Raw genomic sequence first — 20,942 nt, 5'->3', positions numbered from 1 at the left:
TAGAAGTAACATTGCTGTTTAATGTAATCTCAGAAAAAAAATAATCAACTATTGTCATACATGCATATTTGCAGCCATTCAAAACTTCACAGCAGACTTATGGAAAAAGGTATGGGATAAATTTTAGCATACAGTTCCATGTCCTTTTTGTTTCTTGAGTGGTTCACATAGAACAATTATTCTACTGTGTTAAGCTAAAACATTTTTACCTGGTATTTTTGATTTTCGATGAACAACAAAGTTGTACTTTGTTTTGTAATATTTAAATAGCCCTGAAAAGTATAGATATTCATTTATAAACAGCCTGTAATCTGTAAAGATTGACAAATATTTAAATTTCCCCACAATGATGAGTGGATGCTGAGTATACCACAAAATCATTCTCCAGACCAAGTTACTTTCACCAGTGTGCAATCATGGATATATGGATGCAGAATGTTCCATTTTTTTCTTGTACATTGATTGTATTTTCATCAGACAATAACATCTTTTTCTAACTGGAAATTCACTGTTAGTATTTTTGTACAAATATGAATCTTTTCTCCATTGGTGCTATGACCTACATTTAGTTTGGTCCATCATTTATTTGAACCTTCAATTTTTCCTTTGTAGTATGCTGTTCAGCATTATTACAACTGCTGATCAATGATTGTGTTCCTCTGCATTTTTTATATTATTGATGTACTTTAACAACAGATGAACCATTCATGAGTAAAGCAGTTTGCGAAATGTTTTTTCTTTTGGTTCAGAAACTATTAATTAAAATTATTCATGATAATGGTTAGTCTAGCAACTGCTTGCTGATTACAATGACCTATGGACTCTGGAAATGCTGTACTGGTATTGAAAAAGGAGGTAATTCAATAGTGCATTTTTTTTTTTTTTCTTTTTAAAATATTCATGCAATCAGTATTGTGAAAAATTTTAAATGTTTTGCTTTTTTTCCCTCAGAATTTTCTATATTTCTACAAATGAAATTCATTTACTTCAAGTGTGTACATAATTTTAGGAATGAATGTATAATTTATTTTATAAATTTATAACTTACTTTTTCATCCGAATCATAATCTAAAATGGAGTTGCTTTTTAAATAAAGATTACAATATTTAATGAAAACATTTTTATTATTTACAATGCAATCACAGAACGTTCAGTTTACAATTTTAATAAATTATCATTAATGCTATTTGGTCTTTACTGGCCTTATAACTGATAATACTTATTCAAAGTTTTTAGTTTGATCACAATACTCTGTTTTACTGTATAGCTCCTTGTTAAAAGTACATTATTCCACTTAAATATTTAGAAAGGGGAAAAAAAGCCTTAATTAACTAAAGGTATGCATATAAACTGAATATTTAAACAAAATCAATAGTATCTAGCTTTAAAATTTTTTTACATTTAAAAATGTGGAAAATCCAATGATGCATTGCTATTTAATGAATGAAACATTGAAAATATTTATACAAATGAATGAAACGAATGTTCTTGAACAAAAGCATATTTAACAGACTTAATCATCTTCTTCCATCATCTGTTGAATGAGTTTTTTGCGCTCTTCAGCTTGGCGAAGTTTCATTAGAACTAAGCTTTCATAATCTCTGGATGTCAAAGCACTGTCTTTTCCAGGTTCAGGAGCAGGTCCTTTTACAGTGGGCTGGCTTGTAAAGCGGGAATTATTCGGTAGCTCAGGTTGGCCACAAATCCAAGAAAGGGTAAGAGGATTTTTGGGATCACCTTTCTCCGATTCAAATGCTAGTTGCTAAATAGAGAAAAAAGGGAATTAAATTTCAGTAATTTAGAAAAAAATGTTTCAGTTGTATATTTGATTAAATACTAGTGTATTAACCATAAAAAAATTATGTTTGACTATGTTTACACCTAAAGTTTGTCAATAGCAAATGCAAGACACTATTACTTATAATTACTCAAAAAAAAAAAAAAAAAAAAAAAAGATTATTTCATACTTCCAGGTGTCAATTAAACAATCTACTATTGTATAATTATATAATTTGAACATTTTCCTATAATGTTTTAAATTCAAGCAAAACTCTTTCATTACTATAAATTTCGATTAAAACAAAATTTGAACATTTAAATTTTATAAATAAAAGACCAATAAATATAATTTTTGATTTTTCAGAAGTACAGGTTTACTTAAAACAATTACTTTGATTATAACCTTATTGTAAACAAGGATAGGAAGAAAAAATATGGAAGCCACCATGAGCAATTATTACATACTCAAGACTATGTTCCCTTTTGTATTGTGTTAGTTTTTATCTTCCTATCCTTATTTATAATAATAAAAAACTTCGTTTAAATTTTAAAACATCACAAAAAATATTGAGATTTGAAAATTAATAATGTTACATGATAAAGGTTGATTAGATTGAGCAAATGTTTATATAATTGCATTTTACTGCTTTCTGTTACTAGTTAACAATTTTGTCGTAATGTAATTGATTTCTGGAAATTTATTTAAAAAAAAAAAATAGCTGCTTTGATTAAGGTCTATAAAGAATTGAGCACATAACAACCATGATTATCACATAGACCAAATAAGTAATATATGTATTACTGGAATTGAATTTGAACAAAAATAGTAAGAAATATTTTTAATTCATATAAGATTATTAGTAATTGACTATGTTCTTTATAACTAACCAGCAAATGCAGATGCTAAATATCATCTTGAAATGTGTATTGATTACCCACCTTATATTACATTCATCTAAAAAAACATGATTAAATAATTGTAAAAGTAAACAGAAAAGGCCCTCCCCCCATATACCAATTAAGTAGTGACTGCTAGGTTATAGTTTGAATGTAAGTTAATAACTAACTTTTAATTGAGTAAAACATAATGTGCTATATTTCCTCAGTTAGCATACAAATTACTGAAATAAAATTCCATACCATTTATTACAAAACACTTCTGTAATTTCACATAGAAACAGCAATGAAAAAAAAAATCACTCAAAATCTTAGGATTAATAAATATATATTTGAGAAGTTACATACTCTCAAATTAGAAAAATTAAGCACCATTTAAAAACCATACTATATTAATGCATGACAATTCTTAACAAGTTATAAGGATAATGATATGCACAAAGTCTTTTCTTCTTCTTTTTTTGCTTATTGGGATAAAATAAATCATTTGAAATTCTATTCTTTATTCTAATCTGATATTGTTAATTATACAAGTATTTAGAATTACAGCAAGAGTTAAAATATATTTATCATTGTCGAACAATGTTAAGAGCAACCACAGTTGGATGGGAGGTACATTTTAACCCTTGACTACTAATAAGACATACATTCCACCTATAGTTATTGGTTCAAAGACAACAAGGTCAGATTTCCATATTCAATAAATATTGAAAAAATTTCAAAATATTATAGAGAAATATTTTGAATTTTATGCAATTATTGAGATAAAAAAAAAATAATAATAACTTGTAGGTTAGTAGAAAGTTTGTTCTATTCATTACTTTCATGTTGTCCAAGAATGTTCTAATTTCACTGGATTATGCATAACAATCATTACGATTGGTTGAGTGGACAAGAATTAATGACGATATAAAAAGCATTGACAGAAAATTATAAGAAAATAGATTGGTGAAGAAATAATTACTCAAACAACAAGACATTTAGAATGTTTGTATTTTAGGTAAGCAATGAATCATCACCTTATAATTAAAGTACAATAACTTGAATTACTATTCTGTGCACTGAACTGGTTTGATTGTTATAAATGAAAAGAGTGGCAATCATTACCTCAATAATTGAAATGTATTTATTTGAATTTTTACATGAACAAAGTACATGTTATGTCATAATGGAGCCTTCTAATTAACTGGTAGCAATATTTTTTTTGTGTAAATTAGTATTAATCAGTAGGACTTAAACTAATTTTTATAATATTAAAGACATTAAATACATATTTTAATCAAAATTGAATCACATTACTGCATAATAGTTAAACAAAATTATAACCTAAATAATGATAGCAATGCTTAAAAGACCCTAATCATTAAAATAATCAGTTTAATGCAATGCTAAACTAAATCTTTTCATCAATGGGATAGCAGATATTGCCAACTAAGACTAGAATACAAATAATTATGATGCAATCAAGAAAAAATATTGATTAAGATATAATAACCAAATAATGGCAGGGGATTGATTGGACTAAGCTCTGAAACTATAATCTTTTGAACAGTAAAATTTTATCCAAGCTTTTGATGAACTTAGCATTAATATATTAAAATACAGCCATACAATAAAATAAATTAATATATAATAAATACAGTTGAATTATTAATAATTCACATTTTTCTTCTTCTTTTAAATAAGAAATATTGTACTTACTGCTGCTGTTGAAGAAGTGAATTCTAAAATAGCACTCCCGTTTTTCTTTGATGATACAAGGCATAAAACTTGGCCATACTAAAAATTAAATGTAGATGTCAGTCTAAAATAAACAAACATGAAAAAAGAATAAAAATATGCAAGATATTTTGAAATGAATTACTTTTTTAAATAAATTTTCTAAAGCCTCTTGATTATATCCGCCATTTGTCTCATCACTTTTGTGACTTTTCCACCTCACCTAATGAATAAATGCAATAAAAAAAATTAATATCACTAGAATGCAAAAATAATTAAGATATGTTTTGAGAGCTTTATTTATTAAAACCAACAGAAATTCAAATTCAGCAATCAATAAAATTTTTTATATAATAACTGTTATATTCTACATGATTTTTCCTTTATTTATAATAATAAAACCAGGCATTTTCTAAATAACAAATAAACCAATTTGGTATGTGAGTAAAATATAAATTGATAATCCAAATAATCAATTTCATTTTAATATTAATATAACTTTTTACTACTTAATTATTAAAAAAATAATGCAATGATAAAAAAAAAGGTTATTTAAAATAAATCTAATAAAAACAATTACTTATATAGTAATAATATGTTGCTTTTTTAAAGTTTAGTGTATGAAGTAAACTTTAAAATAGCAGTAAGATAAATTATTATTTCTGGGCAATAAACAAAAGTAATTTTATTCAATTTCGCAATACACAGTGAACAATATTTGCATTATTTATACATTAGCTTTTTTAATACCAATTGGAATTTTTCTAATAGTCAATAAAATAATATATAGATTACATTTTTGATTTGAAATAAGTTTATAATATATTAACGATAGCAATTTTTCAAACTTATATTTATCTAATGTTCCTTACATTCATTTACACAAGAACATACATATACAACAAAATAAATATATATTAGTAAAGGCTTCTTAATACTAATATATCAGCTATTTAGAATAAAATGTACTTGATTCTTTCCATTAGTATTTTAAAAGCTATTCATGAATAATTCATTAAAAAAACACATTCATGATTTTCTTTACACATCAAGACTATTAATAATCTAGAAAATTTTTTTGTTTTACTTACTTTTAGTCGAGGCATAACTTCATTCTGAGATTTATTATGAGAAGGAGTAGCACCTAAAATATTTAAAATATATATAAATATTTTTAAAAAATTAGAAAAAAGGATTCAGATTAAAGAGTTCTATTTGGAAAATCTGTGTAAAAAATTTGTAAAAATGGTTGGATCTTTTAAGTGAAAAATATCATTAAATTAGAATTCATCACAATGAATACAAAAATTAAGACCCAATAATATTTAATTTTTACCCAATAATATTTAAATCATCATGTTAATATGATTACTGTTTTTGATTATAATTAACTAATAAAATACAGAAATGACAAAGAAATTGTATATTAATAGTATCAAATAATTTAAATCACTTTTTTACTATTGGCTATGAACTAGTCTGCTCAGTCAAATAATTAAGGAAATAATATGTATAATTCCATTTGCGTTTTACGCAATAAAATGTGAAATGCACCAAGTAAGATACCAAAGAGTAGTATATTCATATAATTCTGCAAATTTGCGAGATACTTCATTGTGACTCTTTCTTTGTATTACATTTAAGCAATATGTAAAAATTAATTAAATTATATTTTGGGATGAATCTTATGACTTTGGATTGTAATCAGATGACGAGAAAAATAATTTTGCTAGAACCTTATTTTCCAAACTTCCATGTCATCTGATCCATCAAGAAGAATTTTATGTGGACTAGTCATACATATACTGTCAATTGTTTCTAGAATAAAGTTTTTCAATCTGCTATTTGATTTCTATGCCTTATCTATTATTTTCGAACTAGAAGGGTTTTAGTTTATTTAATATTGAACACAGTTTCATTTCTCATAACAAGGTAGTTTCCTTTTCTATCAATGTATTAGAAAGAATATTCAATCTTAAGGGGAGGGAAAAAAATCAGTGTAAATGCTTTTAAAATTGGACACAAGAATAGAGAGGAAAGAAATATAAAATCTTAAAAATGCAAAGAAAAGAAAATTAAAGGAATTGGTCTTTTCAGATAATGCTTTAAATGCAAAGCGATTATTTTTTAAATAAAACTACAGGGTTTGAAGCTAAATTACTTTGTAACTACTCTGCAGAGTTAAATTAATATAAAAATGAAATCATAAAGTTTAGAAGGAAAATATCTGATTAACTCTATAATGTAGCATAGTTGAAACAACACTTATTTCAAGCTAATTATATCCTATGCGTAAAAAACATATTTGTCACATCTATCCTTTTCTAAAGGTAGATTAATTCAAGACTTTAAAGTTAGTTGCTGTATGAAAATAAGAGACTAAAATTTTAAAGAGTAAAAAAGGATAAAATTTCATCTACACATGATATGCAATATACTATCTTACTTATATAATTTATTATTATTTTTTAAATATCTAAACAATACAATAAAAGTATTTTCCTTCTTGATTTTATATGCACAAACACCATGCACCAAATATAAAATTCCAACCCCAGAAGAAACAAGTAAAGCAAATGAGAAAGAAATGTAAATAATTATTTCAAATACTTATTATTATTATCTTGATAGAGTTAAAGAAAAAAAAATAATGGAATATAAATATTCAATGTTATAAATTCAATAATTTCTGATTTCAACTTGCCTGAGTTTTCTTTTAGAATTTCTTGCTTTAAGCGCTCTTTTTCTTCTTCAACTAATTTTGAGCCTTCTCGTCTTAACCTCTCAATCTAAAATTAATAACATAATCTGTATAAGAATGAATTTTATGAACAAAATAAAACTGCCAATATATATTACAAAATTTTTTTAAAAAAGACCACACGTAAAAATAACAAATTGAAAAAATCGCTCATGAATTTGCAAAATTAAAAATGAAATAATCCACATACTTTACACAAAAAGACAAGACAAAATTTGCCGTGTTTTTATAAAACATACTATAGCAGATTTATCTGATATCACTTTTTAAAAAATGGATTCAAATATACTATATTATCGATGGAATTTTATTGAGCTTTAATATAATAAACTGGAAAGAAGACTGATTTGTAGTAATTAATTTAACTGATTTTCTTTCAATTAAGTTAAATTATTTGTTCTCTTTTGTAGAAGCTGTTGTTTTGCAAATTTTTGTTTTAAAGATTGGGCATTTGGCACATAATAAAGAACAATCCTCTAAGTATATATATAAGGTGCTCATTTTAATCAAGGTTACAATACTAATTTCTAAATTGAGAGGCAAATACTTTCAATTGAAAAATTTCGTAAATTATGTAAAGCGTTATTTTTTAAGTATATTAAATCAATAACTTTACTGAAGAAAAAATTAAAAAGTCTAAATTTCTATAAAATTCCTTAGTTCTATTAGTAATATTTAGTAAAATATTTTTCAACACACTAACATTAAATAAAAAATAAAATTCTGCACTTTTATGAGCAAAACGAATCAAGTTATGAATTTTCAAACTTCATTATTGTAAGTCAATCTATATCGAATTTTAAAAAAGAAAAATGCTTTATGTTAGTGTCATAGTGGCTTGGCTACACATAAACACTACAAACAAAGGAAAAAGGAAATTCATAATTTTACACAATTTAAAAGGTTACGCAATCTTCTGCACAAAAAAGTTTAATTGAAAACTACTGTCATATTGACATGACAAAAATTTTCATCATGTTACAACAATTAATTTCTTAAGATAGAAGTGAACATAATTTAAGCTAAATATATTAACTCAATAAAATATTTTCTCATAAATAATACTTTATTTTAAAATTCAATTTATAAAAGTTCTTGAAATTCTTTGGGACCTTTTCCTACAGAGAAATTATTTGAAAAGATTAAAAAAAAATTAAGGTTTGATAAATTAAATTAATGAATGTTAAAATGAAATCCCATTAAACATCAGTTAGAGAAAATTTTATTATGAAAAAATGTTTTTAGTTAGGGAATTTTCTATTTTCCATACTCCAAAATTTAAATTCTACTTCAGAGAACAATGTATTATCTTAAATTGAATTTGTTCTGTTAAACTGAATATTTCTCTTGCAAGATTAAAAGATGAATAATAATTGAATAAATTAACAACTAATACAGTGAATGAAAAAATATGTAGAAAACCAAAATACATGAGAATTACAGCTATTGAGAGATGCATTATTTATGAAAATTATAGACTAAACAAAAAACATAATGAATTTACACAACTTTCATTTCGAAAATATTAACTGAAATGAGGGCTAATAAAATCAATATTTTTTAACTTCTTCACTACTGCACTGGTCAAACCAATCATGCAAATTCTATTTTGGCAGGCATGATGTAAAATAAATTATCACCAAGAATGTCCTGGCTTTAAAACTTACACCTATCATTTGAAAAACAAAATGTCAACCCAGTATAAAACCTGCATGCCCAGTTGGTCTGGGCTGTAGTGAAAGTATTAAATACTTTAAGCTCATATTCAAAACTAACATAGTAAAAAGATCATAAATTAAAGAGCATTTCTTCAGTCAGTGTAAATAATAAATTATTAATATAAAAAAATGCTTAAGAACTAAAAAATACGTATATTTCTATTAGTTTTTATGATGAGAAGAATAAAATAGCTGACATGAAGAATCGTAGCATATTTCAAAATTAAAAATAAACATACTTCTTTTTCGAGGGTTTCAGCGGAATCCTTTTCATCAAATTCTTGAGTTGATGCTGCTTTCTCTCTGGCTTCCAAATCTACATAAAACAATACATTATTATCATTTGTTGGGGGGAGGAGAATGAACATTTGCTTAAAAATAACATGCTTACAGTATCGAAAACATTTGCATACAAAACCTTAAAAAGTAAAGGTACATTCCTTTTTGTTTATCACTTATTACTAAAACAATCAAATAAAGTAAAAAATTTATATCACATACAATAAATAACTAAAATATATTCTTATAAAAGAATTATGCTAATTCAATAATATTTTAGAGTCTAACACTTATGTAAGAGTCAAACCTGTACTTCTGCATCTATAATTTATGTTTCTAGTATAAAGATACTGTTGACCATATCAAAAATGTCATTTACCCACTTGTTTAAGATAGTCAATTGAATAGAATGACTTATCACCAGTTGTTACTGCTAAATAATTCAATGTCTCGAACAGTGGGTTTACAAAAGGTTTGGGGCTAATTTCAACCTGACAGTTCAATTTCAAAGTAAAATACTGTTCATTAGGTTGTTTATTTAGTCAAGATACAGGTGAGAGGAAAGATGAAAAGAGGAGATGTTAACATTTAACAATAAAGTGAACTTGGACTATTTGCAGACTTAGTGAAAAAATCCAGCAGATAACTCATAATAGACAGTCTTGCGGGAAATATTAATAATATTGTGGGAAAAAGATTCTACTTTACAACAAAATAATCTGAAACAGTTTATTATAAGGAGCCTAAACATTAAATTCTGATGAATAAATAGAAGATTTCTGTTCATAAAATTTACTAATTCACTTCTTAAAATAAAATTATAATAATTTTTCATGTTTAAACACTTTTTTTAATTGTTAATGAATTTTTTAAATAACATTTTGAAATTAACAAATATAGATTATGTTGGTCACATTTAGTGATATTATACCAAATATTCAATGTGACACTCCTGAAAACTTTTTTTTCTGTCATTTGAATTAGCCATATAAGAAATCAATATGCAATTTTGAGTTTAAATAAAATAGTATGGTGTAAAATGACATGACACTCATATACATATGGGATGAAATTGAATATAAAAGCATCTATCTATCCAGTAAAAATATCCAGAAATCAAAATCAAAGAATGGTGAAGAATTCCAGGAATGCACTCATTCTTCTGCGTCTCACCCCTCAGAGAGATAGAATCCCCGAAAAATGGTTGTCTTGGGATAGTGAAACGAACAGTATTTGAATATTTGAAGACTATTTTGTGAGTGTGTGTGTGTGTGTGTGTGTACACACACACACAATTAATAATTGTGTGTAATTAATTGTAATTAATTGTAATTGTAATTAATTAATTTAATAATTGTAATTAATTAATTGTAATTGTAATTAATAATTGTGTGTGTGTACACACACAATTATTAAATAAAAATATATACACACAATCTCAAATATAATTTTCTTTCAAATGTTATTGAAGAATGAATAGTTAAAGTAAACAGGATGAACTTACCTTCTTTCAGTTTCTTTCTTTTGCTGTCTAGTTCTCTGTGTCGTATCTGAGCAGCTTTCCTTGCATTTAAAACTTTATCATAGGCAGCCTAGAGATCAGAAACAACTCACTTTAACACACAGTTGGAAAGATCATTTTACATGTATAATTAGGAAATCTCCCACATGCTTTTTATTTGAGAATAAAGGAACTTGAATGAGTGATGTGCTACCTTATTTTTGTAATCAAATTAAATATTTTTTTCTTCTCTCTGTTCAAAATTTATATATTTCAAATAGAGTGTATAAAGTTTTGATTTATTACAAAAGTACCTCCCTTGGAAATTAGATAAGGAAATGTTATTAGATGGACCTTGTAATTTTGAACAAAGATCAAATAATATTTGAATGGGCACCACAATCAAAACCATTATAATATTTGAATTATTAATTCCAATAACAGGTGTACACAGAAAAAAGATTTTGGGTGTCAAGTTCTCAACCCTTTGAACCCAGAAGAACTGAGATACTCTTGTTCAAAGAATGTAAAAGAATACATGCATTAAAATTAGCAAGAAAATGTTGAAAATGTCCAACTTCATTTCATTAACCATGCATTTTGGGGAAAAGAAACCCACACAGCTTATAACAATTACATAAAAAAATCGTAATCAGTTATTTTAATTCCAACTGCTATAATTAAAAAAGAAAGATTTTGCTGTATTTTAATTTCAACTTTCTTATTATTAAGGGATGCTAATATGGGTATACAGTATTGGGTAAGTTTATAGTCATTTAAAATAAGTGATAACTATATCCTAAATAATGAAATTATATAATATAGAAAAAAAAATAATAGAATAAATTACAAAATGAAATGAGAAAATTTTGATGTTAATGCTTATTACACTAATGGCTTCCTGTTTTAATGTGAGCAGTAGTATCATAAAATGAGTAACTTACACTTGATGGAGTGATATTACATATCTGAAGATCTTTTAAATATCAGAGAAAAGCTTTTGATGGAAAGTAGCTTTATCAATGGGAAATAAAATTAGTCACAATAGGTCACATCTAGAGAATAAAAAGTATGGTTATTCACACACACTAGCTGTCTGTCCCAAATTCTAGACAAAGGCAGAAAACTGCACTCTCAAAAAGTAATGTAACCTTAATTGCATAGTTTAAATTAACTTTCAGATTAGGGTTACACAGAATTTTTGTTATCCCTCCTAGAAGCAATTTGGATAAAGAAAAAGTAAAGCATGTTTCCTTTTTCCAATGTTAAATTTATTGCTTTATTTAAACACTCCTCAGGTTACTATTAAAGTCGTGATGCAACAGAACAAGGAAATGGATTATTATTAGCCAGCCACCTTTGGCAACCAAATTAATGAATTTTTTTAGGTTATTAAATGATTAATGTGGAAAGCATTTTTTTAATTGCAGTTTGTTTGACACGACTTAAAAATAGGACTTCAAATGAATCATTCTGCAACTAATTATTATGGGCCCAAATTAAAAGTGTATATATATTCTGAAATATAAGTGGAAGTGAAAATCCTATTTCAAAATTAATGATTAAAAAAGAATTTTTAAATCTTAATTTTAACTTTAGCAAAAGCAAGTGATTGAATATTTTGATGCACGAGTTTCAATTTCATAACATTAAAAAAACAACTGAAGTTAGCATTATTCTTAAAAAGCTTTTTCCACACCAAACCACACTTAACATTAAAAGCATCATAACATTGTAAATTAAACTTGAAGAATTTATTAAAAGTAAAGAAAAAAAAATGTACATAGAAATGAAATCAATATCATTAAAGCAATAATTTTTTGTGTTTTAAGATAATGCAAAAACTATTATTTTTGGAAAATTATAAGTTTTACAAGTCATCTATTTCCAGTAGATAAATCATAGTGAGTATTTATTCATAGTGATAATTAAGCCTATTTTATGATTTAAAAATTTTACTTAATTAGCAAAGAGTTGAATTAAGTGGAGCTGTAAGAAGACTAAATAACGCAGTTAGCTGAAACTTTCGTGCATCAATATGTTTATATTTCATTGCTGCCATTCCATGATAAGTAATAACAGCAGTTTCTCTGCCACATACATTAGCGTTTTATATATATAGATGATAATCCAAGTTTACACTAAGCAGGTAAGTTACAAGCAGCTGAATTGTAATTGAATGATGTATGCATTTCTTTATATGTTAAGGTATTGGAAAAAGATCCATGAAACTTTCCATAAAAGAAATTTTCATTTTAATTAAACTTTTGATTTAAGGGACATTGAACCATTAGATTCTGGATTAAAAAAAAGAAAAGAAAAAAATTGACTAATGTTCACAAGCAATAATTTTTGTCCTTTCTTCTCTCCCTCCCCTCAAATAATATAGTCTATGCATTTGATATTATACAGCATAGTTTCAAATGTAATATACTTTTTAGAATAATGTTCATAAACAATGACCAATTAGATGGTTATTAAAAAAATACACCCTCTGTTACCTAATTTGATAAATCAAGTTTCATTTTGCAGAATTTCAATTATATGGATTTATAAATTAATTTCTGTTAAAAATTGCTTTTGATTATATTATGCTAACTATTACTAATTGAGCAAGTACTTCAATACACTCTGCAGCATTTGCTGTTTTCCCAATGTTAATTTTTACTGATGATAAAACATCTTGCCAATCCACTAGGAAAGAGAAGTGAAATTCTAATTTTTTTACATATACTACCAGTAAGGAAAAGTTTTAAATGATTAAGTTAAATTATAATAATTCTGGAAATCTTAAAATAGATTTCATTGTTGAACATTCATTTTTAAAAAGGATCAGTAAATTAGAAATCTGACTTCACTGCTATCAGTAAATCAGTATTGCTATTTTCATCTACAGGTTATTTAAGGATGCAATTATTTTAACAATAATCATTTTCATAACAGTTAGGATAAGTAACAACTATATTTTATACTAGTATTTTTTTTAAAATAATCTAATAACTACAAAAACTGTCACTTAATTTCTAGGCTGAAAATATTACAAAAATCTAGAGCAAGCTTTTATTACGATAGGTCATTTATCCATATAGCAAGTTACAATTTTTTATTCAAATGAGGATTCAGAAGAGCATTTGTAAGCTTATTCTCCAGGAGAAATTAAAAAAGAAATAACTACAAAAGTCTTTAATTACTTTTATGTAACTTTCTTTTTAAAGAACTATAAAATTGTAGAATGAAAATAATAATTTTTCATGCACACAAAACTTTGTCCTTCTACCAGATGCACACACAACTGTTTGAAAAACAGCCGATAAAAATTTAAAAAACTTTTAAAAAGATGTATAGTAAGATGAGAAAATTTATAGCTACAATGTCATTATTAGCATGTAAAAAACCCCTACATTTACATAAAGGGTATAATTAATGTTAAAAAAATCTACAAATGCTAATTCTAAATACATTAACTTGTGGATTTAGTTATATAAAAATTTTAGGAAGAAAATCTTTTCTACTTACTCTAGCAGCTTTGTCAGTCAATATTTCTAATGCTTTAGATAACTGTTGAAAAAGCTCAGCTACAAGAAGAAAAAAAAGAAAGAAAAAAAAATCAAATTTTAAACAAAATAAGACAATACTTTTTAATACATAGCAATAAGAATTTTTAATCATTTTTGTGTTCTAAATCTCTCAGTAATAAAAAAGGTAAATCAAGCACAAATAACATTTAAAGTATAAAAAGTGTTCAATAAATTCATACTTTTTATACTCTAAAAGCATAATATCAAATTCCATTGTATAAAAAAAAAGAGCAAAAACTTCACCGTTTTGTTATCATATATACATTAGAACAAATTAATAAAAGATGCTTTTTAGTAAAGAGAATAAATAATTGTAAATTGATAATGCTAAAACATATAATTTATTAATAAGGTAGAAAAAAAATCTTCATTTTGAAATTTTTTACAATGAAATAAAATCCTTATTAAAACTAAGATATTTATGTTAGCTATTAATGTAAAAAAAATTGACAATCTCTTTGAGAAATATTACATATTTTCTTCATTTATAAAAAATGTTCTTAAAAATGTTTTTTTAAAGATTTACCAAATTTAAAAATTGGTGAAATTCTTTACTTTTGAGTGTTGATAAACATTATTAGTAACTTGATGTAATTAACTGATGAGAGTAAGCACAATAACTTCAATTTTTTGCAATACAATAGAATACTTCAATCTTTTACTATACAACAATTTGAAACACTTGTTTTTTCATCAGAAAAAAGTTACATTATAATAAAATTCAGACAAACAATGCAATATTTCCAACCCATAAATGAATGCAAAAAGATATTTATAAATCTTTCTTTTGAGGTAAAATTAGAATTTCCTTCACTGAATTTGTTTATGAGAAAAAGAAATATGGGTCTTAAGTTATGGGAAATTTTTGCAATTTCCATCCTTACTTTAACTTCCAATTCTCTTAATGTTGTTTCCTACCGATATATTAGCTATAAATTAGCCAAAGAGTTTTTTTTTTTTTTTTTTTTTAAAATCCTGGTTAATACTTTACCTTGGAATTCTTTTCTTGAAATACATTTAGCTTTACAATTATTTAAAACACAATGCTTTAGTTGTTTTCCTGACTAAATGGATTTTTTTATAATAATAATATATTGATATTCACTAAAAATTTCCAATTTTAGGTATGCTATTTCCAAAAATTTAAGAAAAAAAAAAAGCTACAAAAATTAGTAACTAGTTTTAAAAGTATAGCCAGATGAGTGGAAGTTAGATGGCCACAGTACCAGTCTATTATGGTGCAGAAATAAGGTAAATTGGCTTATGCGTCCATATGGCATTGCAACCCTATGCGTGTGCTTCTAACTTACAAGAAAACAAACATCTGTTTACGTGCTTTAAACAAAGTTTATAGAAAGAAAAATCATGTTTTTTTAAAATTTAGTGCTTTTTTTGTTTTTAAGCAAATGACTGTCAATCCTTCAGCGGTAATTTATAAGCACAACTAACGATGAAAGAGCCGAAACTCTTAACTAAAAAAACTAATAAATATTTTGCTTGTTTCTTTTCACCAACAAACAGTCAATCCTTCACCATGAACTAATAAGTACCAAAATCTTCTCAGGTTTCAAAAAGACATTATAAATTTTGACACTTTTTATTTAAAACCCTTTTGCGCCAGAGAAAGAAAAGCCCAGCATTGCAACACACTCCTATATATTAAGCTCACCATAAGAATTTAATATAGAGTCTAGGGATAAAATTTAATTCAAAGATTAACAAAGATATACTTAATATACAGATGATGGGAAGAATAAATTAAAATATGCTGAAATAAAGAACAAAATTAAAATTACGATTTTTTTATTTACTATCCAAAACATATAATCTGAAAATATTAAAAATTTTATTAAATTTTTTTACCTGCTTTAGGATTGTCAGGATTTTTATCTGGATGGCATGTCAAGGCCTTTTTTCTGTAAGCCTTTTTAATCTAAATGTGAGAACCAATAATTTGAAAATCAAATCAGTATAAACAAAAAACATAAAATTAAACATTTCTTAAATAACTTAAATTATTGTTCATATTACCAATGAAATAAAATATTTGATGGAGATTTTTTTATTTTATTTTAACATATTTTTAATGGACCTCCATAAATAATATTTTTTCATTTGCAAAATTTTAATTTTCATACTTAAAAAGGTATTTAATTAAATTAAATTTTTAAAAATCATCATGATATTATTGAAATGAAGAAAGTGATTAAATATAATACATCAAACCTGAAAATAAATTGGCTGAATAATAATAAATAAGTAGAAAAATTCATTTCAAACTATTAAATATTCAATAAAATAACAACCATAGAAATAATCTACTTTTGAAATATAAATAAGCTAAAATGAGTCATATTTTTATGAAATGCAAAATACAGGTTCATTTTGAATTCTATATAAATAAATGAGTTTCATACAGTTTATTTCAGAATTCAGAAACATTTATTGTAATTAAATGGATTTTAAATCCTACATCAATGTTTAATGTCATCCATATAGCTCATTTGAAAATTTATTAAAGTTTAAATTAATAACAGTGGAAATTTAAAATTTTGCAGAGTTTTACTCATCTTTCTTCATAAATAATTTTATATGTATAATAACACATAAATCATGGAATAAAAATAATATACCAATTATCTGAACTTCAGTTATTGGGATTTTTTTGAGGAAGAAAATAGGAAAAGCATTACATTTTAATATAAAATGTAAATAACATTGTTTTACCATTCATTAAATTAATAAGTAATTAAAAATAATCGCATAAGAAATGTTATTTTTCTATATATTATCAAGTCACCAGGTTATTCAATTTTTTGGATTTGGTCAGTGCCCAATTAATCTTGTTTATTGGAATTCTTCTGTATTAGTTTTGATATAAATTGTAATGTCAAGTATGCTTGCATAGATGATATATTCATATTTGAAATCTCATAATATACTTCCTGGATTGCTTAAGCTATGACATATCAAATTAAAGTTAAGATATAATTTTTTTTTTTTCAAAAATCAAATCTTATGGAAGTAAAATTAAAACCTTATTTTTTATAAAACATGCTTTTAATCTATAATCTGACAAAGATCCTAAGCAATAACATGCAAAGCTTTGTTAAAATTATTGATGAAATATCTTTGTTCATGTTGTTTTTTTGAAAAAGGTATTGGATCAATCACAATAAAAGTGTTTTGTTTACCCTTTAAATCTATAAAAAATTCAGATGTTTTGTTACTAACAGTATCCTATATAGCACAATATAAAAAAAAAATATTTAATAATATTCACACACAACAATAAATTCACTTTGCTTTCAACTGTAGAATATTTAGACTATTATTATTACATCAGATCATTTTTAATATATAAAAACAATATTTATGTAAAAAAGTGGATGTAAACAGTAATGTACAAAAATGAAATTTGGTAAATAAAATTCAAATTCATCATATTACGCATAATGTAAAAATAAAAGCAATGCTGAAAAATAATTGATATAGAAATGTTCACCTCTTTTTCTTCCGCTTTAACACTTATATTCAACAACTCATACAAATCTATTTTCATTAAATCTTCCATTTTTATAAATTTTCATAAAAAAATTCCACTTTCGATAGTAAATTTTGTTTACTCAATTCGGCTCAGCAGTTGAAAAGAAAAACAATCAATCAAATAAAGGAACGGTTAACAGTTACCTAATTAAAAAAACTACCAACAAAACATTTTAAAAAAGCAAAAATAAATAAAATTAAATTAAATTAAAACGAAGAAATCAATTAATTTTTGAATTAAATAATCTTAATATATTACTTGAACATTTATTACCTTTCTTCAAAAGTGGCAACTACTCAACACAACAAAGTAATGAATCAATTTATTTATTTCAGGTTCAAAAGCAAGGTAATCAGACTTTTAATGAAAAGTTGGTGATTTACAAAATGTTTTTCTGTAGATAGACTGACGGAGGACAGCAAATGGGATAATTCTTTGTATTTAAATGAGCATCACCGTTTAATATTTTACAGCTTTAGAGCTTACGTTTAAACTTTAGTTGTTTCGGCATAAAACTATACCAAACTTCGAAAGCAAACGCTTATTCTGATAACAAGATAAGTATCACTCGAAAAAATTAAATTTCAATTTCTTACAAGCTAAATATTACTCTTATGAAACATATTTCCATGGTCCAGATACAGAGTTGAAGTAATATTAAAACATTCGTTTTTTATTTAATATTTATTATTTTGAAAATACTCTTCGATGGTAATTCTTCATCTTTATTATTTATTGTACTAGAAAGGCAATTAAAAAAATGATATTTCTCAAAATTTTCTGAATATATCTTTTTAACTAAAAAATTAATTCGCCCACATTTGTCGAAAAAAATAGAATGAAGTTTTTATTTCATATGAAATGAATGATCCAGTTTCATGAATTTATCAATTCTAAAAAAAAAAAAAAAAAAAAAGCGGCATATTAATTAGGCCAACGTATTTTAGAGTTATTTAGGTGGATAATGTTCATTTTCGTTATTTGTTCTTGTTTTCAGAGAAATAATTTTTCACCGTTTAAAGATATTTCTTAGTGATGCTGCCATCTAGTGATTTTATTCAATATTAATTCAGAATTATAATACTTTAAAGCTGTTTATTTATACAGAAGAAATGTATCGAAGAAATAAAAAAAATGTCGTGCGAATGTCTGAAAATACATGATTTGGAATCCTTATTTATCAAATTTATATATAACCCCATTCTATTCAATTCTGTTATAACCACATTCTATTCAATAAAATGAATGAAATGTTTGACAAAAAAAAAAAAAAAAAAAATCCTTCATTCAAAATGGAACAGTTAATTGAAAATAATTTTAGAATTCTTATCTGCAAAGTTATCATCCTTTTTGAGACAAAACTTGCCTGCTTACATTTAGTAGAGATTATACCCCTATTTTATTTATCTATCTCCATTAGTAATCAAAGTTTACAGGTATCTACAGGTATTTTGCAAAAATACTGGATTATAGCCTAAAAATCTGGTGAAATTGTGCCTTTAATGTGTACAGATGTGTACTTTGAGAAGTACTTTTTAAGAATTTTAAACAAAAATCTAATTAAGAAGACACGAAGCGAATTTTAGAGGTTATTTCTCAATATCTGCGGAAAATATTGTAACACAAAAAATAATTCTTTAAATGAATAAAATGTAATAAAATAATTTTAACTCTACAAATATCTTGTTCTGCTTTATTTCCATTAGTGATTGCCGTGAAGACTTGTTAAATTTAACTTCAAATGTAAGCAACGATGAAAAATTTTCAATAAATAAAACATTTCAAAACGCTGTTGCTTTTTACTGTAATATAATTGCAATATTAACCTCTCTTTAAATGTGGAACTTTAATTTCTTATTGAGGTAGAATAAATTATTTATTGAATCAGTAAACAAAAATTATCTAAGACAAAAATTACGGAATATATTTGGCAGTACAAAAAGCACTTATTGTAGCTTTATCAAAAATATAATCGAATAATTTCGCTCTCTATATAAAATGTACAAATTTCATTTGAGTAAATCCATTATGTGGTTAATTGAAATTTAATCATTTTTTATTTGAGATTAAAGTTGAAATTTTTAGCTGAAATGATACGTCCAGAGAATTAGCAAGCATATAACATAATAAAGAGAACAGGCATAAAGTTTCTAAAGTAGTGTGTTGTTACATGTCTATCAAAATTTGAAATACTTTCTCGAGATGATCATGAACACTAAGCTAACCGTAAAAGATTTTATTGAACTTTTTCTTATGCTAACCAGCTAGTCCCCACAAATGGCCAATATTTAATAGTTATTATACAATAAAAATTTAATAGAGATTAACTTTTAAAAAATATTCGTCAGGAGAAGACTCTTTTTCAATTTTTACAATACACATAATACGTCCACTTTATTTTAAAGAATAATGCCGGGCAGTACTGTAATCACTTTGAATATGTAAAATATCATTAAATTTGGAATACCAATAGTGACAAAGTATCCTCACAGTATTCTTTTTTATTATGATTAGTAAACAATCCAATAATAAAGCAGAATGTGTATGTACATGTGGTGGCTCGCTGCAGTTCAATTAGCTAGAATCAGATTAGGAAATTTGGTAAAAAATATATTTGAAAGTGAGCATTTTCAGAGCAATTTTTCAAAATTTTATTAAAAGTAAAATTGTAAGTAAAACTAAGAGATAAATAAAATTTTGGCATATCTTCCACATCTACATCAATATATCTCTCTCCTATCTGTTTTTTTAGCTGGTTTAATGGATTTAATGGCGCAACTACCAGATTTGCCAATACCATGCTTAATATATGTTTGGGACAGGTACTGATGATAAAAACCACGTGGCAAGGCTAATTTTTTTAAAAAAATGAAACTATCACAAAAGGAAAGGATAAAACCTGTGATAAAACAGCAAATTATGAATTCAAAAATAGTATCAAGAAATTTGAAACATCAATTTTTATGAATCAATTGAAAATACATGAAAATATGTAATAATAAAAATTACAAATTTGTATGAAATTAAAATGAATTAAAAATATAAAATATAAATGCCATCATTATATTTTAAAATATTGGAAAAGGTAAAATGGTAAAAAAGTGCAAACAATGCAAGAGACAATAAAAAAGAAAAATGATACCATTTATTTTTATGTTTGGTA

General features: G+C 25.1%; 1 protein-coding gene across 1 annotated transcript; it reads right to left on the bottom strand.

Annotated features, from left to right (window-relative positions):
• Nucleotides 1–1,142: 1,142 nt before the first annotated feature.
• LOC129972818 (dnaJ homolog subfamily C member 17-like) lies at nt 1,143–17,880 on the bottom strand. The gene is made up of 10 exons (XM_056087099.1): nt 17,738–17,880; nt 16,096–16,165; nt 14,171–14,229; nt 10,658–10,745; nt 9,114–9,190; nt 7,100–7,184; nt 5,487–5,539; nt 4,541–4,618; nt 4,378–4,455; nt 1,143–1,762 (listed from the first exon to the last, which is right to left on the bottom strand). The coding sequence occupies exons 1-10, from the start codon at nt 17,804–17,806 to the stop codon at nt 1,514–1,516; spliced, it is 906 nt and encodes a 301-aa protein (XP_055943074.1). The 5' UTR covers nt 17,807–17,880; the 3' UTR covers nt 1,143–1,513.
• Nucleotides 17,881–20,942: the final 3,062 nt, after the last annotated feature.

The sequence above is a fragment of the Argiope bruennichi genome, chromosome 6 (genome assembly GCF_947563725.1).
Source record: "Argiope bruennichi chromosome 6, qqArgBrue1.1, whole genome shotgun sequence".
Lineage (NCBI taxonomy): Eukaryota > Metazoa > Arthropoda > Arachnida > Araneae > Araneidae > Argiope > Argiope bruennichi.
Note: the sequence above shows the minus strand (reverse complement) of the source record. Positions and strands in the feature narration are given on the sequence as shown.

Excerpts from the sequence above, each read along its gene's own strand:
- LOC129972818 (XM_056087099.1), bottom strand. The coding sequence starts at position 17,806 with ATGGAAGATTTAATGAAAATAGATTTGTATGAGTTGTTGAATATAAGT. Across the intron at positions 9,191-10,657 it reads AAGAAAGAAACTGAAAGAAG|ATTTGGAAGCCAGAGAGAAA; the intron begins GTAAGTTCATCC and ends TGTTTTATGTAG. Across the intron at positions 5,540-7,099 it reads AATTCTAAAAGAAAACTCAG|GTGCTACTCCTTCTCATAAT; the intron begins GCAAGTTGAAAT and ends TAAATATTTTAG.